Below are 21,831 nucleotides of genomic sequence, written 5' to 3' on the forward strand. Positions count from 1 at the left end.
TATACAGACAACCAACTTAATACATTTTAACGTTAAAAGTTTCTTTCTCATCTATATCAAAACCCATCTCCCCTCCCAATTATGCAGGTTTGAGGCAAAAACAACAGATACTTGTCCCTATTCTTTAAAACCTGCATTTCCAAAAAGAACAAGTGTTCCCAAAATGAAGTATGGATAAGAAGGTGGATTTGAAGGAACATTTTACAAGCAATGAAAGAAAACCTGTAAAGATACATTTTAAATGTACCTGAGCTCCATTCCCTGCACCACTGTATTTATTAGCAACTACACATCGATACAAGTAAATTCACCTGCAACTTCCAGAATTAAAGTAGATATTAATGCTAATTCTCAAAGTAAGTTTTTCATTTTTAGTGCAAGGCCACAGTTCATTTTCTGAGCACTGTTAAAAACTGTAATAATCTGCTGACTTGTGAAAAAAATACCGCTCTGAAAAATCCCCAGGAGCTTCTTTCCCAAGCAGCACATTGACAGCAGATGGCCAGCATCAAGTCTGCGGTTACCAGTCTGGCCTGGCAGCCTCACAGATGACAAAGACACTCTTTTATTTTTGTGCATGAGGGGAGGGGGCAGCTTGAGAGATGCAGACCAACCAGGTATCATAGGCAACAATCCTTTCCACTAAAAACATATGTATGTATACAACCGATTTCCAAGCCTGTCATATGCTTCTTCCATTAATTTTCATTTCAGTCAGGCTTCCCTCCTTTATTTTAAACCCTGAAAAACTTTAAGTAGTAGAAAAGACAAACATGGTGGTAGGAAATGGATAACATAAAGGATACAGTAGAACTGACCATTGTCGAGCATTGACAGAGACAAACTTCACAAACTACCTGTTGTGGCAACTTTCCCCCTCTTTGTTTCACTCACCCCCCCCAGCACAGCCTTCCCCTGCCTGGCCCTGAACAGATATTCTCTTGCCTAAAGAGGTGAACAGAACATCTGATGAAGAGCTGCTGTTTCACTTCCTTTCCTTCATCCCACACCTCAAATGGGGAAGCCCTCAAAAAGGAGGAGGGGAAGGCATGTTTTTAATTCAAACACTGCATCTTAAAATACTATTGTGCAACATTTGGCTGACAGTGACTGTAAAGCTGTGTATATACACAGCATGGGAGTGCTCCATTCCCCCTACATCTCTTGGGAGGAAAAAAAAAACCCAACCAATGAGGCTTCAGCATTAATAGCCAATTACTATTTCAGTTTTACACCCAAGAATTTGAATATCTGTGCAAAACCTTTATTTTGCCAAAGCCAATAACTGTTTAGAAATGAAAATAAGCAGAAAGCAAGCTATGAGTTCCTTTCCAACCGCCAGATGCAATAGGAAGACGGTGGAAAGGATTTTCTCATGAGCAAAGAGGCCTGACATATTTAACTGAGGCATTTAGACCTCTCCTCAGGAATGCTCAGCCTCTCACGGAGACTTCTGTCTTACATTGATTCAGCATTCCTTACCTCACTTCTAGTAATTCTTGCTGTTCTTCCTCATTTCAGCTACCCCTTTTGAAAAATTTATGACACATAGAAAGATGCTGGAGAAAAGCATATCACAGTTATGCTGTCGTTACCTGTCTCGAAAATCTTACTGGGAAATGAGGCTATGCAAGAAAACCTCAAGTCTTCTTATGGCCTAGTTTCTCTCTCATTCAGGCTTAATTCCAGTTACACATTGAATAGGGAGGGTGCCAATGTACTGGACATGCTACCACCTCAGAGGCTGCACCCCTCCCTAATAAGAACACCTTTGGGTAATCGTGACTTAATCCAAACTAAGTTTTAACAATCCTTAGACACTGTTGATTCTTCTCAAAGATCTTTGACTATGTGTCAAATGCCACGCAATGAAATGTATATTACTTCCCACCAGAAGGCAGAGATGAGAACACAACACAACCCATTTTCTTCCCAGCCCAGTGAGAGACTTTCTTTGCTGACACACACAATGAATACCACAAAGTATCATCCTTTAATCAACTCCCTCAGAAGTTTTTCTGCTTTTACCACTTGTTCACCAAGTGCCGTAGTACAGGACATTACTTCCCTGTATAAATCTGGCACTTCTTGTTACTGCAATTATCAAAAGATGTAACACAAGTACCAGCTTTGTGGCAGAGATGCAAGTTAATGCACACAACTCATGCAGAACTAAATTAATCAAACCTCACCAAAACAATTACTTGGTCCAGCAAGGGGAAAAAAAAAAAACAAACCAAACTGCATGCACTCAGCAGCTTTGGAAAAGTATGGTTCTTTTGGGAAACACACCTTTAAAACATTTTGGATTGTTTCTCTCTCAGAAACATCCAAAACTTGAGAGTGTCAACTCACCTTCCACACTGTCAGAACAGGAGGTACCAATCCCAGTGTCCCCGCTGTCGGAAGCGATACTGTGTCTTCTGACAGGATTGCTTTGACTGCTTGATGAAACCGTTGTGCTCTGCCACAGGGATTCAGTACCAGGTAACCATCCCACTGAGGAATAATCTGAGCCTATAAAAAAGGAAGTCAGAAGTCTGTCATTACTAATACAGTACAGAAGGCAACAACAAAATGCCTGTCAAGATGAAAACTGAGTCCTCTGTTTCATAGTTCAAGTTTGAGCCAGACTGTGCCTATGTCTTGGGATATTTTTTTTTTAATTAAAATCCTTTTGCTAGGTGAAAACTTCCCATAAGTTCCAATACATATATTTTTACTATTTAAAAACATGATCCTTATACTATTCTTGCACGAACATTAACAAAACAACTATCACATGATTCCTATCCTAGAACTGATTCTCAATTCACAGCAGATTTTTGCACTGCATGCCTTCAAATTACAAGGAGATGAACCAAAGTTAGGCCAGAAACCAGCTGTAGATTTGGCCAGTTAGATACAGCCATTTCCAACTGTGCATAAACCCCACGACCTTGGTGATAAAATAAAGCCAGCAGTGAAATCGTCAACACCGATATCTAAAGTAATTTATTACATTTCTCTCTTATCAGTAGTTTTCAGTGATCAAGACAGACTACAAACTGAAGAAGGCACATAGTAGCTGCACACAAGCTGTGTTTGTGAGACACCTAGCCATCTTGCAGTTTGCTTCATTTTGCTTATCTTCTTAATTTAAATAATCGCTCAAATATTACATATTAAAACACAGTTCGGAGCAGCAAACTGTTCCTCTGCTCAAGGAGTTTTTAAAGTAGGCCACATGTTCTCAAGGCCAACCTCAAGAGAATATATATCACAGAGTACAACCCCAGAGAACCATTACAACTTCCAACAGCCTCTATCCACATCTGAGAATTGTTTTCAGGCAGAATACTGATCACCACATTCACACTCTGAACCAAGACAGGTACATAAAGAACCTTTGAAAAAAGCACGGCTGCACTTCATCTATATATAATCACACACATACAGCCCCTCTAGCAGTTAGCTTTGTACAGCACTTTCAGCAGGAAATGACTCATGAAGAAGTATCAGTTCACATACAATGTCTCTTATGCTACACACAGTTATTTTTAGGTCATTCAAACGTTTTCAACAGTGTCCATCCAAAGTCATAACATCCATTTAACTCTACAGTGATATCTGCAGATCATTGGAGCTAACTCCAGCTGTATTTGTTTTCCAGAAAATTAAGTAGTTTGGAAAGGGATATAAAAATGAATATATTTGTGTGTGTATATATATATAACCCCGCCCCCACATATATGAATACACCCATACTCCCCATATAGCAGCCAGATCACTGGACCTACTAGCCAGAGTGGTAACAGCTGCTTGCCAAGTCACTTGTAAATTGAGGAACACAGTAAATACCTACTTACACAGTAAATTCTGTACTGCCTGTGCTATTTAACTGTAACATGACATCTGAAACAGTCTACTTTCTCTAAGCAGGTTCTTGAAGGTCTTCAGTACGCCTGTCCATCTCATTTGCCTCAACTTCGTTCTCCCTTGAGGTTACTGCCTCTTCTTCCCTTTAAAACATTTTCCTTTCTTTTCTCCTGGTATTCAATCACTCAGTTCTCCTCCCACATCATTCCACTTTAGCGATATCTTGTGTAATGTATTTCCTTTTCTTCCTTAAACTTAGTTTTTCCTCTCCAGAAGTCTTAACTATTCCATTGAGTATCTTTCAAGACCAGAGGAGCCGCACAGGAACACATTTGCCTGTGGCTCACCGGTCACACCCTCTAAAGAGGCACCAGCCAAGATTCTAAGGAAACACCATTCCAGGTGTCATTCCTCATACCACCCTCTCTGTGTCATCTCCTAACGTCCTGAAGTTTTGCATACAGCTAGTGGCAAACTAGGATGTTTCTTCCTCTCCTACCATCCAGCACATTTTTCACTAAAAATACTTTGGTTGCTTTGGGAACAATAATTTTTCTGCCCCTCCCTCTAAATAGGGCTACTTTTCACAAGAGTTCCACTTCATACATCTCAAGCTGCATCTAGCTATTCCAGCAAGAGTAAAGCTGACTTACGGGAGGCCCAGCTAATTAAATCAGAGACAGTTCTGATTTAGGAGACATTTCAAATACATTTATAGAAGAGAAATTTAGACTGATTTACCCTTTATCATGCTGTTTTCCACTATACAACACTTTGGTGACATTTCAGCTTTTATGGCATTAAACAAGCGTCAAAAGAAATGCAGCAGATAATGCTACCGCTACTGCACGTTAAATTAACACAATACTAAGTGTCAAACCCTTTAGATTGCTTGGTTAGACAAATCCTAAGTACATGAACCTATAACCATCCATATGCAAACCCCCAAAGGGGAGAGATACTTTTTACTCTGGTGGAACTTTGAGGAATAAGAGCTAAAAATACCACACAACTAGAGTAAGTTACGAAAGGACATTCAGAAGTCACCTACTCTAACCCCCAGCTCAAAGCAAGGCTAATGAGATCAGATTGCTCCAAGGTCCCATCCAGCTGAGTCCTGAACACCTTCAAGGACACAGATTCCAACACCCTTTCTGGGCAGCTTGTTCCAGCATTTAATCACATTTTAGAGTCTCACGCTCCAAGCATTGGTGCAGTAAATCCCAAAGAATGCAACAACACAGCGCAACTAGACTCAACAGAAAGGGTTAACATACTAGAGGGGGCAGACAGTCATCCTCATTGGGGTCTCTACAGGTACTGTAGGCTAAGAAAATAATAGGTGCTACAATTATAGAAAATAATAAGCATTACAAGTAGATTACCCTGCTGTAGCCTATTCTCAGTTTTACGCCTACACAGTCTGGAGACACACCAAGCCCCTGGTTTGGTGCTGATCACAGGTCCAGGAGGACACACTGGCACAACACAGAATTAAGGCAAAGCCTTCTTGAGCACTTTTGCACCCCAGGGAAGTTCAACATTTTGAAGTTAACTCATGAAGCCTGATCCTTGAGCTTGTAGGCCTGAAGAGCTAAGTACTGGTGCACATTCATAGTGTTTACTGGCTTTGGCTCAGCACAGACCAGCCAGATCCCATCAGGCTTTCCAGGGAAATTACTCAAGTCTATCTGTATGGTGCCCTGGGCTCCAGAAGGGTCTCTTCACTCAGGCTCTCCTTCTCACTACCCACTGGATGCACAGCTGGCAGGAAAGTGCCCACAGTGCTGTCACTAGGACAATGCCTTCCCCTTACAGCCAATCTGTACACAGAGATATGGACAGGGGCTGGGATGGGGTGGAACAGTCTCATTTTATCCCTGGGCTTCTACTGTTCAGGAGCAACCTCTACATTTACAAGGGGTATGTCCCATGAAAGACATTATTTTAGATTTTTAGTAGGTAAACTGTATGTGGGTTTCAACCTATTTTAGACGTGTCAACAGAACACGGCTGCACATGATCACTTCCAAGAAATGCTTTCTCTTTGCCTCCCTGACATTAAACATGCTCCATTTTTTCTAAAAAGATAGCTAATGACATCTTCCAGGACTTTTTAATATTTCATGGCATATCTGCAGCACTCTCTTGCTTTGCTGAACTAATGATGACTCTACTCCATAGAAGGCCATTACAAAAATACAAGTGTCTACTTGAAAGAAAGCTTTCCAAAGCTGATTGAACCCACTACCATAAATAAATACAAGCAACAAGATAATAGGAACAGACTCAATAATTAAGTCTCAACAGTAACGCATGAAATAGGACCTTATAGATTTCAATAGTCCAAGACATTATTTAAAAATTTATTAGTTTCTTTATTCGAAACTAACTTTCCGAGCAAAGTCCTGAGGAATCACCAATGACTTTTTGAACAGCTCTCTGCAAATATATGATCTTTCACACAGAAAACAGCCTACACTAGAAGAACCAAGTAAAAGAGAGGAAGGTACACAGGAGTCCCCACACTGCTCAATTAGCACACCTGCCTTACCCTGCTGCTCTGATCTCAAGTCTGCCAATCAACGGCTAGTGTCCATCTGCCCAAAATACAGAATGGGATAAGAAAAGCAAGCAAAAACTTCTAAGAGATATTTGTGCTGCTAAACTGTATATTGCCATCTGCCTGTGATCATTCTTTACCGGGCTAGAAAAATCAGCCTTTCATAGGATTCACTAGAAGAGAAAGTAAAGAAGTGTCCTCCTACCCAGCTGTAATTTCCACCAACAAACATGATAAAATACATGCGAGCTCCCAAACAAATCTCAGAAGGAGCCTCGTTTATACAAACAGTTGAGTACCTCCTTAAATTTGGCCAGCTAAATATACCGACACAGTCCTGTGTTTCCAGCCTAGACATTTAAAACAGATCCATTTACAGCTAAGTATATTAAGTGTAGGAAGTAGATTATTTATTAAGAGAGAACAGTTGTTGAAATTTCACTCCAAAAAAACATGTATCTTTTTCTGTGTGTTACAGAATGCTGTCAGCTACTGCTGGCAGAAAGTCTCCTAGTTAATTCTGGATCATTACCACTCCTAATTTCAGTGGCATGTCCAGTTCCCAATTGATATACATACACAAAATAATCACATCACCGTCTTAATATCTGGTTCCTAAAATACCTCTAAAATGCTTGAATAGAAAGATTATTATTTTAAGTGACAGCTATGATATTGTTATTTTACCTAGACACTGAATGGAAAGCAATACCCAAAGACTTGATTGGGTTTCACAGCAGATACATCCTAATTTAAAGATACTGATATTTCTATTCCACACTGTGACTGACATAGATTGTGACCAGAAGTGAATCACCCGTGACAGCCAGTGTGAATTTATACAGTCAAAGGATTCTGAAGGAAATATCTCACTACAGTACTATCAAAACTGACAAATATGCAGTGCTCCATTCTAGTCATCATGGATGTGACCAGGCTGTACAATAGTATTTCACGCCAGAATGGCACTGAAGCCTGCCTAAAGCTCTTCCATGGAAAGAGAGTCAGCATTCAGCCCAAAAGACACTGCCAAAGTTAATTAGTTCACCCTCACCATCTGTACCTTTACCCAAACCCCTGCTAATTATGCCAGAAGATCACACAACAGTATTTTGAAGCAACTTGACCCACCTCCAAGCTGGTTCTCCCACACCTACTACACAATCCCTTCATATTGATGAACTTATCCCAACTCCTACACAGACCCCTCTTCTCAAGGAATTCTTCAAGGTGTCAGACTCTCTTCTGCACTCTCTCCCTGCCCCATAGGACTGAGTAACCACACATCTTTTCAAAAGGAAAAGTCTAGAAACAAACACACAAATGGTCTCTCAGCGATCCATTTGCTGCATTGTAGGAAAAAAACTTTCTTCCACTGAAGAATTTTTGTTTACTCATCATATATGCAAAATCTGTACTGCTGAAGGATTAAAGAAGACCTCACTCTGGTGTATGTTTCATGCACAACACATCTTTGCCAAAAATTTTTTTTTTTTAACTGCTGAAAAGCCAACACAGTGAGAAAAGGAAATAGAGGCAGGTGATCTAAAATGCTAAAACATCTTTTCAAAAGTAATCACGAGAACAGATGCCATGAATTAACACATTTATATAGGGTTTTAAAAAAAGCTGAGAGTCAGCAATAGAATGGCACAATGGCAGCCTCCTTCAGTCAAAGGTGAAGCAAGTGATAAGGTGCATTCAGTCAATCTGATATCCTGACACGATAAAAAGATCCAGGCCTGTAAGTGTTCCTTGTAGACAATGGCAAAAAGAAAACTTATTTGGACAAATAGATACTTTAATAAATACTTCTGAAAATCATGTTTAAAAACTGGCATGCCAAGCCTAACCACCTGGACACACGCTTCCTAGGTGCACTTCATCTCTATGATCCTTCTGCAAAATAAATTGCAACTTTTATTAATACAAATTTCCAAAACAAGTTTCATGTCTACAATGAAACCTCTTCTCTTCCAGCATGAGCAGTACAGTGGAAAGGGAAAATTTCTAACGCTTTCAGGGAAGGTGGCCAGATGACAGTCTCAGGATCCTTTTCACAAATGCTCTGGAGGTGGTGGAAACTCACAGCTCTACCAGCTGGGCATGAACTCAGATACCAGAAGGCCTCACTCCCTCCTCTCACATGAATGCAGCTGAGAGTAGGTGGATGATGCAGTTTAATCTAAGTGCAATAAGAAGCAGGGTAAGATGCGATGAAATGACAGCACTGAACTACTGAATTTTCACATTTCAGTTTCTCAAGAGCACAGTGTCAGATAGCTGAAGTATGATTCATCCTGAGCACTCATATTCTTTATTAGTGTGCTTTCGTGACAGAGCCTGCAAGCTATTTAACCAAGTTCTAGTTTTTCATTTAGAAACTGATTAGAGCAATCCTAAGTATGCAGAAAGATAAAAATGTACAGATACAGAGGGAAGCAGGAAAAGAAAAACCAGAATGCAAGACTTTAAACAGAAGAATATTGAGAGAGAGACTTTTTTATCAACATTTTTTACTTGTACAGTCTGATAACACACTGCCTGGTATACAAAGGCCCATACTTGTTCTCTGTATTGTTAATGTACAAAAGAATTCATTTACTAGAGAGAGAGAAAAACATCAAAAAATAGTACAGGAGAAAAATTAAAGTAGGAGAGAGACCCAAAGAAGAAAATCCTCAAAATACACACACACCTGATTGGCAATATCAATTACAAAAACCTGGCTGTGGTCGTATTTTAAGGAACGTAAACTTGTGCTTCAATTTCTTGAGAGCCTAATTAAAGTAAGTTGTGTCACCAAACCTCTGGCTTCTTTTGCATCTCAAATTTCTTAATAAAAGTTAAACAGTTTCATCTTTCCTCCCCTAGAGAAGTGGCTCAATGCACAACCTCTCATCATAGATCATTACAGCTAGAGATAATTATAGCTATAAAACCTTTGTCTTCTATACAAAACAGTACTTCAGTGTGAACCTTCACAAGGTCCCACTTTTATGACTTTACAAACACGTATGGGACTGTACAACAACAAGTGACAAGGCATCCCGTGCAGGAACGTGTGTGATTTAGAAGGAACAATGGGAACTAAGAATAATAAATGCATCAACTTGACAGATGAGCTTTAGAAAATCTTGCCAAGGCAGTTTAAAGACATAATCGGGTAGATCACTGTCTATGAACCCCCACACCAGTGTCTATAGAAAGTAAGAGGTGCACAGCTCTGTCTTTCCATCAAAGAGTCCAGCTGGCCAGCTTATGCCGCTGGCTAAAATGGGTTTGAGCTGAGAACGCTGTTTGACATTAGAGCTGGCTGGATCCTGTGGTCAGCTGCTGCACAAAGGCTGCTCACCCCTGGCAGACACCTTTGCTTGCCCAGCATAAGCCCTGCCACTCCGGAGCCCACAGAAAGGGGTTCAGGAACAAACTGTTCCCGCTTACGGAAAAGGTTATCTGCTATTTTGATTTCCTAAGCTCGCTCAGCAAGGGGTCAGACAAGAAGCAGTGCCAAGGAGGGAGTGGGAACATACAGGTCTGATGCCTAGCAGGGTTATACTACTGCCAAACTGAACGTTATGGCTCATTCTAAACTGGAGCGAGACAGGCATAAATCTCTGGCTGGCTACACTGAGAAGGACAAAATCTGTTCAACTAACAGAAAGCTGTGTTCAACACAGCATTCTGTTATCTTAAAAGGTAGCAAAATCCTTAAGACTGACACAGCATGTAATAATGGGCTCTGCCTTCCTGATTTCCACTCACAAAAACACATAAAACAAGAACTCAAATTCATAACACGCTTTATAATTTATACACGCACAACATTTAGCTGTAGTTATTTAATATCAACCCAATGATTGCATTCCAACCCTTCTCAGGAAGGAAAGAAGTTTACTTTCATTTCATCACAGGAGCAAGACCAAAAACTCATTCCAATTGTTGATAGCACTCCTGTGAGTTTCCTGCTTCCAGTCAGAGCATTTGCATGAAACAGAACTTCAAAATACAAACTACAGATGTTTCTTATTTCACATTTGGCACACAGACCACATCTATTACCTCATGCCTGCTCTGCTGGCTTGCGTATTTGTCTTCGGACTCAATGCACTATTCACCCCATGTAAACACAAAATTATATTCTTAGTTTCCATTCACTTCCATATAGAAACTGCAGAGGAGAAAGCTACCTTTTAAACTTAGAAGGTTTATCCACCACAATATGAAGAGGTGAGCATCCAGGAAAATAAACACATTAAGTTATGCTTAAAGTGAACATAAATATTTAACAGCAAGCCCTCAGGACATGCAGTCAGTTCCTAGGGTCTGACAAAAAAGCTGTGCACTTGTAGCTGATGAGCTGCATCTTCTTATCAAAAAAAGAAAGCTACTGATCAGAGATTACTATGTTTCACCCCTTCTTACAGCTTAGCTTAATTGGTATTTAAAACTATAATAAGGTAAGTTTTTCTCCAAGTTGTTTGTCAATTTAATATTTTTGTTACAGAATTACCTTTATTCTCCCTCTTTCTGATTAAAGAGTTAATTCAATCTCCTCCATGCGTGGAGAAAAGTGAAGTAATCATAACTGCTAGAATGAGTCAAAAAATACTAAATGCTTTTAAGCAGCTCCCAAACTTTCCAAGTGGATCAAATAAAGAAGTCTAGCAGCCTTACTTTAAAAAAAAAAATTCATCGTTTCTCTCCTCCTTGTAGTCAAATATCAGATCTAAAGGTACCTTTCACACCAAAATAAATGAAGATGGAGACTCCCACAAAATGAAATTTCACTGAAATATTTTGCTCAAGAAAAACAATGGAAAAAATCCTAATGTTGTTAAAGAAGTCTAATGTGCATTACACCCACAACAGAATCTACTTTAATATGAACATACCAGAGACTGAGCCTCCAGGCTATAGTTTTAGTGCATGCTAACAGAAGTATGCACATCATGTAAAGGAGTTCCCACACTGTTACATTTGGGTTGAAAGGATGAAATTCTGCCTTCATGTAAGTCCTCAGGAGATTTTCCTTACAAACTTCCAATGCCCATGTCACAGAGCACAACTTTTCCCCTCACTTAGCTCTTTACCTTCCACTAACAACTATTCAATATAAGGACAGATAATACCCTGGAAACTAAAAAGTAGTAGATAAAATGAAAAAAATCCTTCACACAATACACTATCAAGCCCAGATACTTCCACTCAGAACTTGTACTTCTTGTGTTTCTGTCTACCCAACTACAATCGCTTTTAATGTAAAACTTTACATTACAATAATTCTATCAGCCACACAAAAGTCCTCGTTCAATCAGTTTGGTATTGCAGATGATAAAGAGAACAGGAAGAAGTTAAGACTGCAACTGTTATCTTTCTTTCCAAACTAGCTAAAGGAATAAAGTTAGAAGTAATGGTATTTCCAATGTCTTCTTGCACTTTCAGCTGGGTCACCACACTTCATACTTTTTTTTTCTTATTACCCGCAGAACCATCAGGTCTTTGATCAGTGTTTATCACTGAACTTCTTATACAAAGCACCAATTCTCAACTATAAGAATGTCTCCAAAGGTTGTGAATTGCCAAAAGGTATAAATAGATTTGCTGAAGAGCAGGCATTTGGGAGAGAAGCTACCATCTTACAAAAAAGATAAGACCTAAAAAAAGTCTTATTTATTCTGAAACATTTGAAAAAGTTGCAGCTTTGCACACCATCTGGAAACTATGCTACAAAAGGAGTAAAAGAAACATTAAAAACATAAGGATACCTTATAAGGAATCTCAGATCTGACTCCAGGATGATTCAAGAATGTTTCTTGTCCAAATACCACACCACTGGTCTCTAACGTATTAGGAAGCTAAAAGTTTGAGAAGCATCTTTTGCTTTTCTACTTGTATTTGCTAAGTCTACTTCAGGTATTTTAATGAAGAGGCAATTATGACTTTTCGTTGACACTACTGGCACTACCCTTCCTTAGCAAGACTGAGATAGTCTCCTCCTATTTCTTCAGTCATTATCTACTATGCTGGACTCGCTTTAACCTGTGAGTCCACTAATTGGTGGAAGTTACACTGTCCAACGGAATTAATGTCACTTTTTCCTGATCCTCACTTTTAATCTTCTTTGGCCTTCATGGTAAGCCTGAGGATTAACTATATACTTCCTGATGGCTGCAGCAAACCAAGACTATGCTGGGGGATTTTTCCACTCTCCATGAGCTGATTGAAGAGGTAGTCCATTTGACTCTAAATATTCCTCACCTGGCTGACATCAGTGCAGATGCTTCCTGCAGTGAAACTGACAGATTCCTGATGTGTTCCTGACACCAGGGCCAGGCAACTGCAAACCTCCCCCTTCAGTATTTAAATTCAGTATTTTCCTGGTCCAGCCTCCCCAATTCATTTGCTGTAACATGGGATGCAATAAGGATACATGAGTGGAGGTACACAGAAAGGTGAGAGCAACTACCCACTAGATTATCTTACCTGTAAAATAAAGTCATGCCCAGCAATCCACCCACATACGCCCCTTCAGTAAAAATGAGGGGTTTACCTGCCACATTTTCCCACATTTCAGGGACTCTTTTCTCTTAAAAGAAGAGGAAAAAAAAATTCTCAAAACTCAACCTTCTTTTATTTGTGTTAGTTACTCCTTTCACAGATGGGCCATTCAAATCTCAAAAAACAGCAAAGATCCCTGTGGAATGAGGAACAGAAAGATGCAGTGTCATTTGGCATGGCTGGCTGCAGAAAAATAGGTCACTTGAGCGTGGCTGTGCAATCAATAGGATGTTCGTGCCCAGGCAACCAAGCCAGATGCTGTGGAGCTCAGTGCCCAGGGAAAGCTCGCATCCCATCCCCAGGGGCAATTCCACAGGTCTCAGCAGTTTCAGGAAACATGAGGGATGATATGTCAGGACTAAGACACTTGGGAGAGTATTTACGTGAGTTATTCCCTGCTGCATGTTCTCCTCCTCTTCTCCAGCCATCCAGCCACGGGCTTCTGCAGCTGATCTGCAGTTTCCCACATGCCACATTCAGTACCTCCTCAACTTGCCCTAGACAGCAAGAAACTTCATGTAGGAGCCTACAGCAGAAACCAGAACATTGTTATACTTCAGTACACCTTCACACACCTTCCCCCAGCGCTGGCAGGAATAAACTTCACCACACTATATATAGTATTATCCCAGGTCTACTGAAAGAAATAGCAAAACATAATGGCTTCTTTCCGAAGAAATTTTACAGGGGTTGCAGACACCCACACGCTGGTTGGGGCTGCAGGGCAGCCTCTTTGTGGAGTGTCCAGAGCTGTGCCAGGCTGGACACAGCTGGTTCCAGGCATCTCCAAGCCACCCACTTCAGGGCACTGCTGAACCCAACAAATATGACAGCAGCACCTTGGGGAAAGCCTTTGCTAAGAAAGAGCAAAATACTGTCCAGAAGCAATAAGTGAGGGTGGAAACACTGTGAGGACACAGTCCTGCGAGCCCAGAGGCAAGAGCAGGAAGGGAGGAGGAGTAGCAGGAGCCCCAAGCAACTGCGCAGAGATTCCCTGTAAGGCCCTACAGAGATCGGGCTGGAGCAGGGACACAGCACAAGGAAGGAGCGTGAAGAGGAGCTGACACGGACTGATGCCATGGCCAAGTCTGCCTGCCAGCTCCTGTTACAGGAAAAACAATGTCGCTGTCCTCTTCTCCATTCACAGGCTTTTCCATCCTATTTTCTCTCCTGTCTCGCTGAGCAAGGGGAGTGGCAAGAGGCTGGGTGGATGTCTGGCAGCCAGCCATGGCTAACCCACGGCAGAAGCCAGTGAGAAAGCCACTTTTTGAATTACACAGTGAATACACTTGAATGTGTTTTAAAGCTAATCAGAGAGATTGTCCACAATGAGACTGTCTCATTGTCAGTGTACAACTTCAAGACGTATTTGGGCATCTGAGAGACTACTGACAACTACAACCAAGTCAGCACTTTTTCAGCCAAAGAACAACCAGCACAGGAACTGAAAATCAGTTAAACTCTCCAACTATTAAACCACAGACAAGCTGTATGATAAATACAAGCATCCAAAGAGTACAGAAGGCTGAGCAGTTGACACTGAACAAGCGCAGCACTACCTCTCTTCCCCTTAAGTAACCTGTCAACAGTGAACAAGCTTTGCTTCCAGTAATGGCAGATGATCACCTCTGGCTACAACCTCAAATCATGCAATTTAGGAGGCTTCCAGCTGTTCTTACCACCATGTACTCTTACTGTATTTGGCAGGTGCTCCACATTTTGAAACACATGAGTTCTTTAACAGGTATTAAACGTCCTACTAAAATCCTAGCATAAATAATTTGCAACTGTAAGAATCAATATTTGGTGGACATAAATCCTAGACATAAATCTTTTGAAAAGTTACAGATGCTCTTATCCTACTCGCAATTCCTTCATCACCATCCCCTAGGGCAGATGTGAGGGCTCAGGCTGCTTTTTACTATATCCTTATTCTTATTAATGCGTTCTTCTCAAAATCATTACATTAATTAGTACTTCCTTTAAGTAAAGTTTCAAAACTACAGAATTACTGCAAACACAGCCCTATATTCAGTGAGTAAATGTTTAACACACAAGAGATCAGAAAAACTCCTAAGCCCCAAGACCAACACTATAATATACCCTCACATCCATCACTCTTCTCTTGCCAAGCAGTTAAGGCATACACGTTCTGCACACATTAAAAGAGTAGATGCTGTATCCATAAAAGTGAATTGCCTGGAGGGAGGAAGAAACAAAGGCATTGTTTTTGAAGGGAAGTAAGTAGCTCCTGTTCATCATCACTCAAATACAGAATGTCATTTGACCTCGCAGTGATCTGTGAAAGACAGCAGAGGCTATTCTAGCAGCCAGCCTCACAGTTGGAACACTACATTTTTAAGCTCAGGTGATCAATCTATACAATGTACCACATACAAACATATATACACAATTATAACTGGTAACCAATATATACACTTATAACTGGTAACCAATTTGAAGTCTACACTTGGACTAACTCACCGTTTATTGCTTTGCCTAGCCCATAAAGATAAACCTGCCTTCTCAAGATACTCCAAGAGCTGTCACATCCCCAGCTGCAGATCTCCAACAGCAGACCAAGAAAACTTTTTACAGAAACAAATCCACTGCATTTCTGTCCCTTCCCCCACCTCACATTATGAAGACAAGTGTCATCAGCTGCACCCTCCCCATGCCAGCTGCTAGGAAGCTGCCTGTGAAGCCCATGGGTACCCCAAGAAGGAAGTCCCCCACAATGTGTTGTAACCTTATTGCTGCTGACATTTTGCTTGTGATGCCGTTAAATAATCTTTCAGATCCACGTGTGCCACGCTGCCAATAAGGCTCAAGTACAAGAATGCAGGACAAACCACATTGCCAGCGCTCCAGAAGCAGAGGGGTGCAAGCTACTCTTTTTAGGGATTGTCAAAAATATATTTTTGATGTCTTTTATTATCAATAGATAATATCAGACAGTGGAGAGAAGCCTGACTAGAGGTGGCACAATTTACTGGAATTAACAAATACTCGTCATTTCATTTTGAAGTGAGTTGGTTTCACTTTCCACAGGCACCTGTTGGACACACGTGGGCCTAAATGAATGACTGCACGCTCCAGAGGTAAAACACATCTAGATGAACACTTTCATAGTCTTAAAAGAATTATTAACCAAGTGTGCATTTCAAAGGCTAGTCCACATTAATAAGCAAAGGGATCAAAATGCTGCATGCCCTTCACTGCAGTTATTTAAATTCCGGCAGCACTTGGGTAACTGCTGTCTTTATAGAGGTATAAACTATGCTGCACGGGTTTCATAAACAGTCACATGTGTACAAGAAGACCGAAAGACCAAGTCAATCATACACATTCCAAAACCAGCAATTTAATTTTTCAGGACAGGCACTGAGACTGTAAGATGAATTTATTTCGCATGGGCAGCAAACTTTGCCATTAAATTCACTGATCAAACAAGAAGCACCTATCTATAAAAAAATCCCAGCGGGATGCAAACAAGATAGCACACTTGTTTTCAGAGAATGCACTCCCGTTGAACCAAAAAGCAGGAACAATATGGAAATTACAAAAGAGAATAAAACTGAAGGTCACAAATGAAATATGCCCCAAGAAGTGTCCTTGCCTGTTACATTTTAAGATAACTAGAATTAATTTGCATCTATTACTGAAAAACTGATAATTCCCCTGTGTAAATAGAATACTTCAGTAAGCACCTAGCTTTATAAGGGAACTGTAAGATTTTTCAACAAAACTTAAGACTTCTAAATACACATATCCATAGATAACTAGAGTACAACAAGCAAAACAGAATGCTTTTCAGTAATAAATACAGTTTAATAAGAATTATCAAGTTACTAACTGTTATGCTCCCACATCAATCAGAATCTATAGCAACTAGTTGCCATTAAAGAATTAAACATATCTTGACAAAAGAAAAGTTCCATCAGCTTAAAAAATAAGTGCTTAAACTTCTCCTTCATAGTGGGATGCTACTGCTCTGCTACAAAATACTTTTCCCATGGACAGCTTCCTGAAAAAAAAAAATCTAACATGGCAATAATAGCATCTTCATCCCTTCAATAAATACCTGCATAGAGCTAATTAACTTCCACTGCTTTAGACAGATTACAAACCTCACAAAAGAGCTTCTCAACTCTTTCCCAGTAAAAGAGATGAAGGAGGGGACTACTGTGTTTGAAATTACAGTGCACAAGATGATATCTCAAGGTTAAACCTTCACCTACTTGCTTTCTAATTAATCACCACTTTCTGTTAATCTTATCTCAAATTAGATGTTTTCTTACCAGTCTTGCTACCTTACACTTCTACTGATTACAGATAAGCATATATTTAAAAAGTCTGGGTTGATACAAGTTCAAAAGGAATAAGGGGACTGGGGAGGAGGGAAAAGCAACATACAAAATTTGTTCTTGAATCTTAAAGACCATTCTGACAAACACGCAAAAGTAAAACATTCATCCAATAATTCACCAATCAGAATTGATGACAAATTCAACACAGCATTAAAACACTGCATTTGACCCTGAACAAAAGGAAAGACACTGTACCAAGAGGCACAATCTAAAGTTTCCAGAAACTAATGGAAAACAAACATAAAAAACCTTTGCAACAGTCTGAAGTTAGTGTAAGAGTACGCTTGTGACATAACCTTTTATTATTCCTGCCCTAAACACAAATAATCAAGAATTGAAACACCCTACAGCCCTGCAGTTTCCATCAAATTAACTGAAATCTCTGCACCTACTGTTCAGAATACTCACTGTCTTTGCAAGCTGAAGCACAAAGATAGTGTAATTCCATTCTTTTTGCAGGAAGCACTGAATAATTAAAAAAAAAAATAAAAAGGCTTCAACCAGGCAAACGTGTTATACACAGAAATTGATAACTTAATCACAGTACAGAAAAAAGGAACAATGTCTTCTTTCACCTTCTAGGGATGAACATTAGCCTACTTGTAGAGATTCGGGCAGCTGCTGAGAATGTCTTAGCAGCTCTTGTATTTTCAAGAAAAACCCTGTCAGTCGAAAGCAAAACAATCCTGCCATTTAAATATGTCAACTAACCATATACACACTATACAGTCATGTTCTGCAATCCCAAAATTAAAACGTAAACCCAAATTTCTGAAGCAAAAAAAATTACTCCAGCAGCACTACTTTGCACTTGCAATGGCAGAGCCAAACCACAGACCTCCACTGTGATCAATTGCTTCAATAAATCAAAACATGACAAAATATTTGCAGAAGCTCTGCCAGACTAAAGCAGGTGATATAGTCGGTAGCATTTCCAAACCCTGAAAAGAGCATCCAGAAGAGCCGGTACCTTGCCTCACCTGCCCAAAAGTAATGTTCACACGGCTCTAAAGCCAATTCGCCAGTTTTCCTGCGCCAGTTTGACAGCCTTGACGGGGGGAAGTCAACCCATCGCTCACAGATAGGTGTCTCTCCTGGAACAACCTAACTTCAAGCGCTAACCTATCACCGCATCCCTGCCAACCCGCAGGAACTAGGCTCTAATTAGTCCAGAGACAGAAGAGTGGTGGAGGGAAAAAAAAAAAAAAAAAAAAAAAAAAAAAAAAAAAAAAAAAAAAAAAAAAAAAAAAAAAAAAAAAAAAGACAAAATTTGTTCTTGCAAACCCATTTGTTGCGGTCTAAATTTAAAGCGAAAAAGCATCAAGAGAACCACGCTTCCAGTCTCTCTGCCTAAGGGTATACTAACAAATCGGGGAGGGAATCGAAAGCCCGAAACATGGAAACGGATTATGTAGGTTAAGCTCAGCTTTTCTCATCCGCTGCAAGGTCCAGCTAAGGCACCGCTGAGCCCCCGGCCGGCCCGATGCCGCTGACGCCGAATCGGCCTCTCCAGCGGGCCGGCCCCGCGCCCGCCCCGGGCGCCACGTCCCCCCTCCGGGAGCAGGGTGTGGGGAAGGGGCTGCGCCGCTTCCCGCCCGCAGTGGGGACGGAGACATTTCCTCAGGCGTTCCTGTGGGGACCCGGGAGGGAGCCGGGCCCGGCCGGGCCGGGGGAGAGGAAGCGGCGCGGGGCCCATGTGTCTCCCCCCGGCCCCGGCCCCAGCCCCAGCCCCATTCCCTTCCCTTCCCTCCTCAGCGCTCCTTACCCGCCTTGTAGCCGCGCAAGCCGGGCTGGGGGTGCAGCCCGCCCCACATGGTGCCGCGCCGGGCCGGGCCGTGCGGGGGGACCGCCGCTGCCGGGCGGGCGGGCGGGCGGGCGGGCGGCCCGGATGGGCGGCGGAGGCGGCCGCTCCCGCTGCCCGGAGAGCTCAGCGGGGCGCTGCCGCCGCGGCGGGGGCTGCTGCCCGCCCCAGGGGCGCCGCGGCCATGGTGCCGGCACTGCCGAGGGCCGTGGGACCTCGCCGCCCCCTCGCAGGAGACAAAACTTGCTCTACTGCGCTGCCGCTGCCGCCTCCTGCCTCTCCAGCGCTGGGAGCGGGGCGGAGACAGGGGCGGGAACGCCGCAGATGCTGCTGCGGCTGCCGCTGCTTCGGGGGCGCCCGCTTACATAACCCGGCCCACGGGGCGAGCCGCGGCCAGGGGCTGTGGCGGGGGGCGAGTCCGACCGGCCCAGCCCCGCAGGGCCCGCAGCATCCCGCCCGCCTGGGCCCCAGAGCTCTCTGCCGGGACCGCAGGGGAGGGTCGGGGGCTCCCGTTGGGCTCGGGCTTGTTGGCTCGCTCCGTCCCTCGCCCGCCCGCGGGACCCGCGCGTCCCGCCCGCTCGGGAAGGGCCGGTGGGCAGCGGCGTGTGCCTCTCGCCGGGCAAGGCACCGAACTGACAGCGCTCGGCACGGCCTGAGGGCGGTCGGTAAAGGAAGGTGAAGCGCCTGACTCCAGAGTTGCGGCGTTGGAAATACCCCGAGGCCAGTACGCGTAGACTTTGCTAAGTAATAATTTACTAAGTTCATAATAAAATCACGGTTTTCCTCTACTTTCTCTTTTTTGTTTTGTTTTAGTAAGAAAAGGAAGCAGAAATAAAGAAGAATGGTAGCGTTCGTTTGAACGATCAGTTCCACCAAAAGATCCACAGTAGCATCATAAAAGTTGACGCCACGGGACTGGGAACAAAACGCTCCTGTCAGCAGTAACTCAAACCCGGTAAAAGGCTCCCTCCAGCCCCAAGCTGCTTTGAGTCTACTCCAAACACTTCCAAGAGATATTTGTGCAATAGCAACCTTCGTTTGCTGTTGCTTGCAACTGCAACCCAGTGTCCCCACTGTAAACTGCCTTCTGAACAAGCGTACCCCAACTCGATCAGCAGTCCCCATCATCAGATAAAAACATAAAGAGGAGGAGAAAACACTCAAACAGCTTCTAACTTCAGCATAACTATCCTAAAATTACAAAACCCACCACCACCAAGAAGAGCAATGCTTCAGACAGCGTTGCAGAGTATGATGGGCATGACAGCTTAGGGAGGTGAGGTGAAACAGGAGCAGTTCTGTATTCATGTGGAAACATTCCCAATCAATAAATAAAGTTGTGTTCAAACACTTCCTGCTGACCCAATGCATTTTTAATTAGTAGCTGATGATTACAGAATAGCTTTTATCTCTTTGGAAAGTTACATGTTAAATTTCCGCACAAGTCATGTTTTATGTATGCCTAGCTTGGTATTCATAATGTAAAAGTAAAACAGAGGCCTCAGAAGTACTGGCGTGAGCATAGAGAAATGCTGCATGTTGTATTTTCTTCCTCTTTCTTATCTCTATAAAACCCTTATACATTCATTGAAGACCTGATGTGATGTGCATTCCTCTCCAGCTTGTTTTCACTACAGAGTGTAACTTCAATGGGTGTTTTGTAGGTGGAGGTGTTTTGAAACACAGGCTTCAAAAAGTTAGCAAATACTGAATAAAATACCCAAGTACTAAAACTGCAGGAGATCCTGTCAAAACTTTCAGAGTGTTGCTAGAAGTCCTCTGAATGATAAAAGATCAGACGCATTTTCAAGAACGCACAAACACTGGCTTACAGCAGAACATCAGTGCAGGAAACTAAATCACTGTTGATAACAGCTAAATGAAATTGTCCAGCCTTCCAACCCTGAAGCCAGTTTCAATATTGAAGAACATTTTTTAGAGAGAGCACAGTAGATAAACATGGCTATAAGAAAGAATAAAAGCTAAAGTATCTTGCAAAACACTCAAGACCAAGAAACATGTAAACAGCTTAGTTCAAGACCTCTTTAAAGGACTTGTCTGCATGCAATATTTGTTGCATACTATTTTGTTGGATAAACATGAATACTTAGCATATTTACAGGAGGATGCAGTGAGTTGTAAGGAAGCTGAATATCAAGAAGGGGAAGGCATCTAACTACAGGTAAGAAGAAAAATTACCTCAGGACTACTGAGCTCTGGAGTTGGTGATGCTGTCCTGTAATGCAGTTGCAAGAACCCAGAGGCATACCATGACCACAGTATGCTGCATGCCTGGAAAAGGTGTGATAACTGTTCTTACATCCCCTAATAAATAACACTGCAGTGTTTTTATGTACTTTGGTATTGCTGCTCATGGAAGCCTTACAGTTTCCTATCTGTCTCCTGTCTATTTGTGGACAATATCACAGAGGAAAAAAAAGAACAGATAAAAAGGCCAAGATGAGGGTAGCAGAACACAACCGGCAGTCCGGCTGAATCACCTCCTCCTGCAGGGCTGTGTCTTCCATGGTGTCCCTGCTGGGGCATCTGTGCTTTAACAGGGCTACTGCTCAGAGCAGAAAGGAAAAAAAAAGCTTGAATTTAAGCATTCGGATAACAGAACCTGAGGCACATTTATCATTTTGATTGGATTTTAAGTTCTTTTTATAGCAACTGAA

The 21,831-nt window shown here is 42.0% G+C and overlaps 1 protein-coding gene across 2 annotated transcripts in view; it reads right to left on the reverse strand.

Annotated features, from left to right (window-relative positions):
- The window catches only part of CEP85L (centrosomal protein 85 like), a 143,153-nt gene that overhangs the window by 89,112 nt on the left and 32,210 nt on the right, over window positions 1-21,831 (reverse strand). The window contains exons 1-2 of one of the 2 annotated variants that reach the window (XM_027900629.1): window positions 19,118-19,615; window positions 2,356-2,517 (exon numbers count right to left, since the gene is read on the reverse strand). In XM_027900629.1, the coding sequence (XP_027756430.1) occupies window positions 2,356-2,517; window positions 19,118-19,166 (211 nt within the window). In that variant the 5' untranslated portion in view covers window positions 19,167-19,615. Of the gene's footprint in view, window positions 1-2,355; window positions 2,518-19,117; window positions 19,616-21,831 lie in introns of those variants that run through there. The other variant, XM_027900630.1, reaches the window with a different exon arrangement.

The sequence above is a fragment of the Empidonax traillii genome, unplaced genomic scaffold, assembly GCF_003031625.1.
Source record: "Empidonax traillii isolate 1590-97213 ecotype Southwest subspecies unplaced genomic scaffold, ASM303162v1 scaffold744:size612752, whole genome shotgun sequence".
In the NCBI taxonomy this organism is placed as follows: Eukaryota; Metazoa; Chordata; class Aves; order Passeriformes; family Tyrannidae; genus Empidonax; species Empidonax traillii.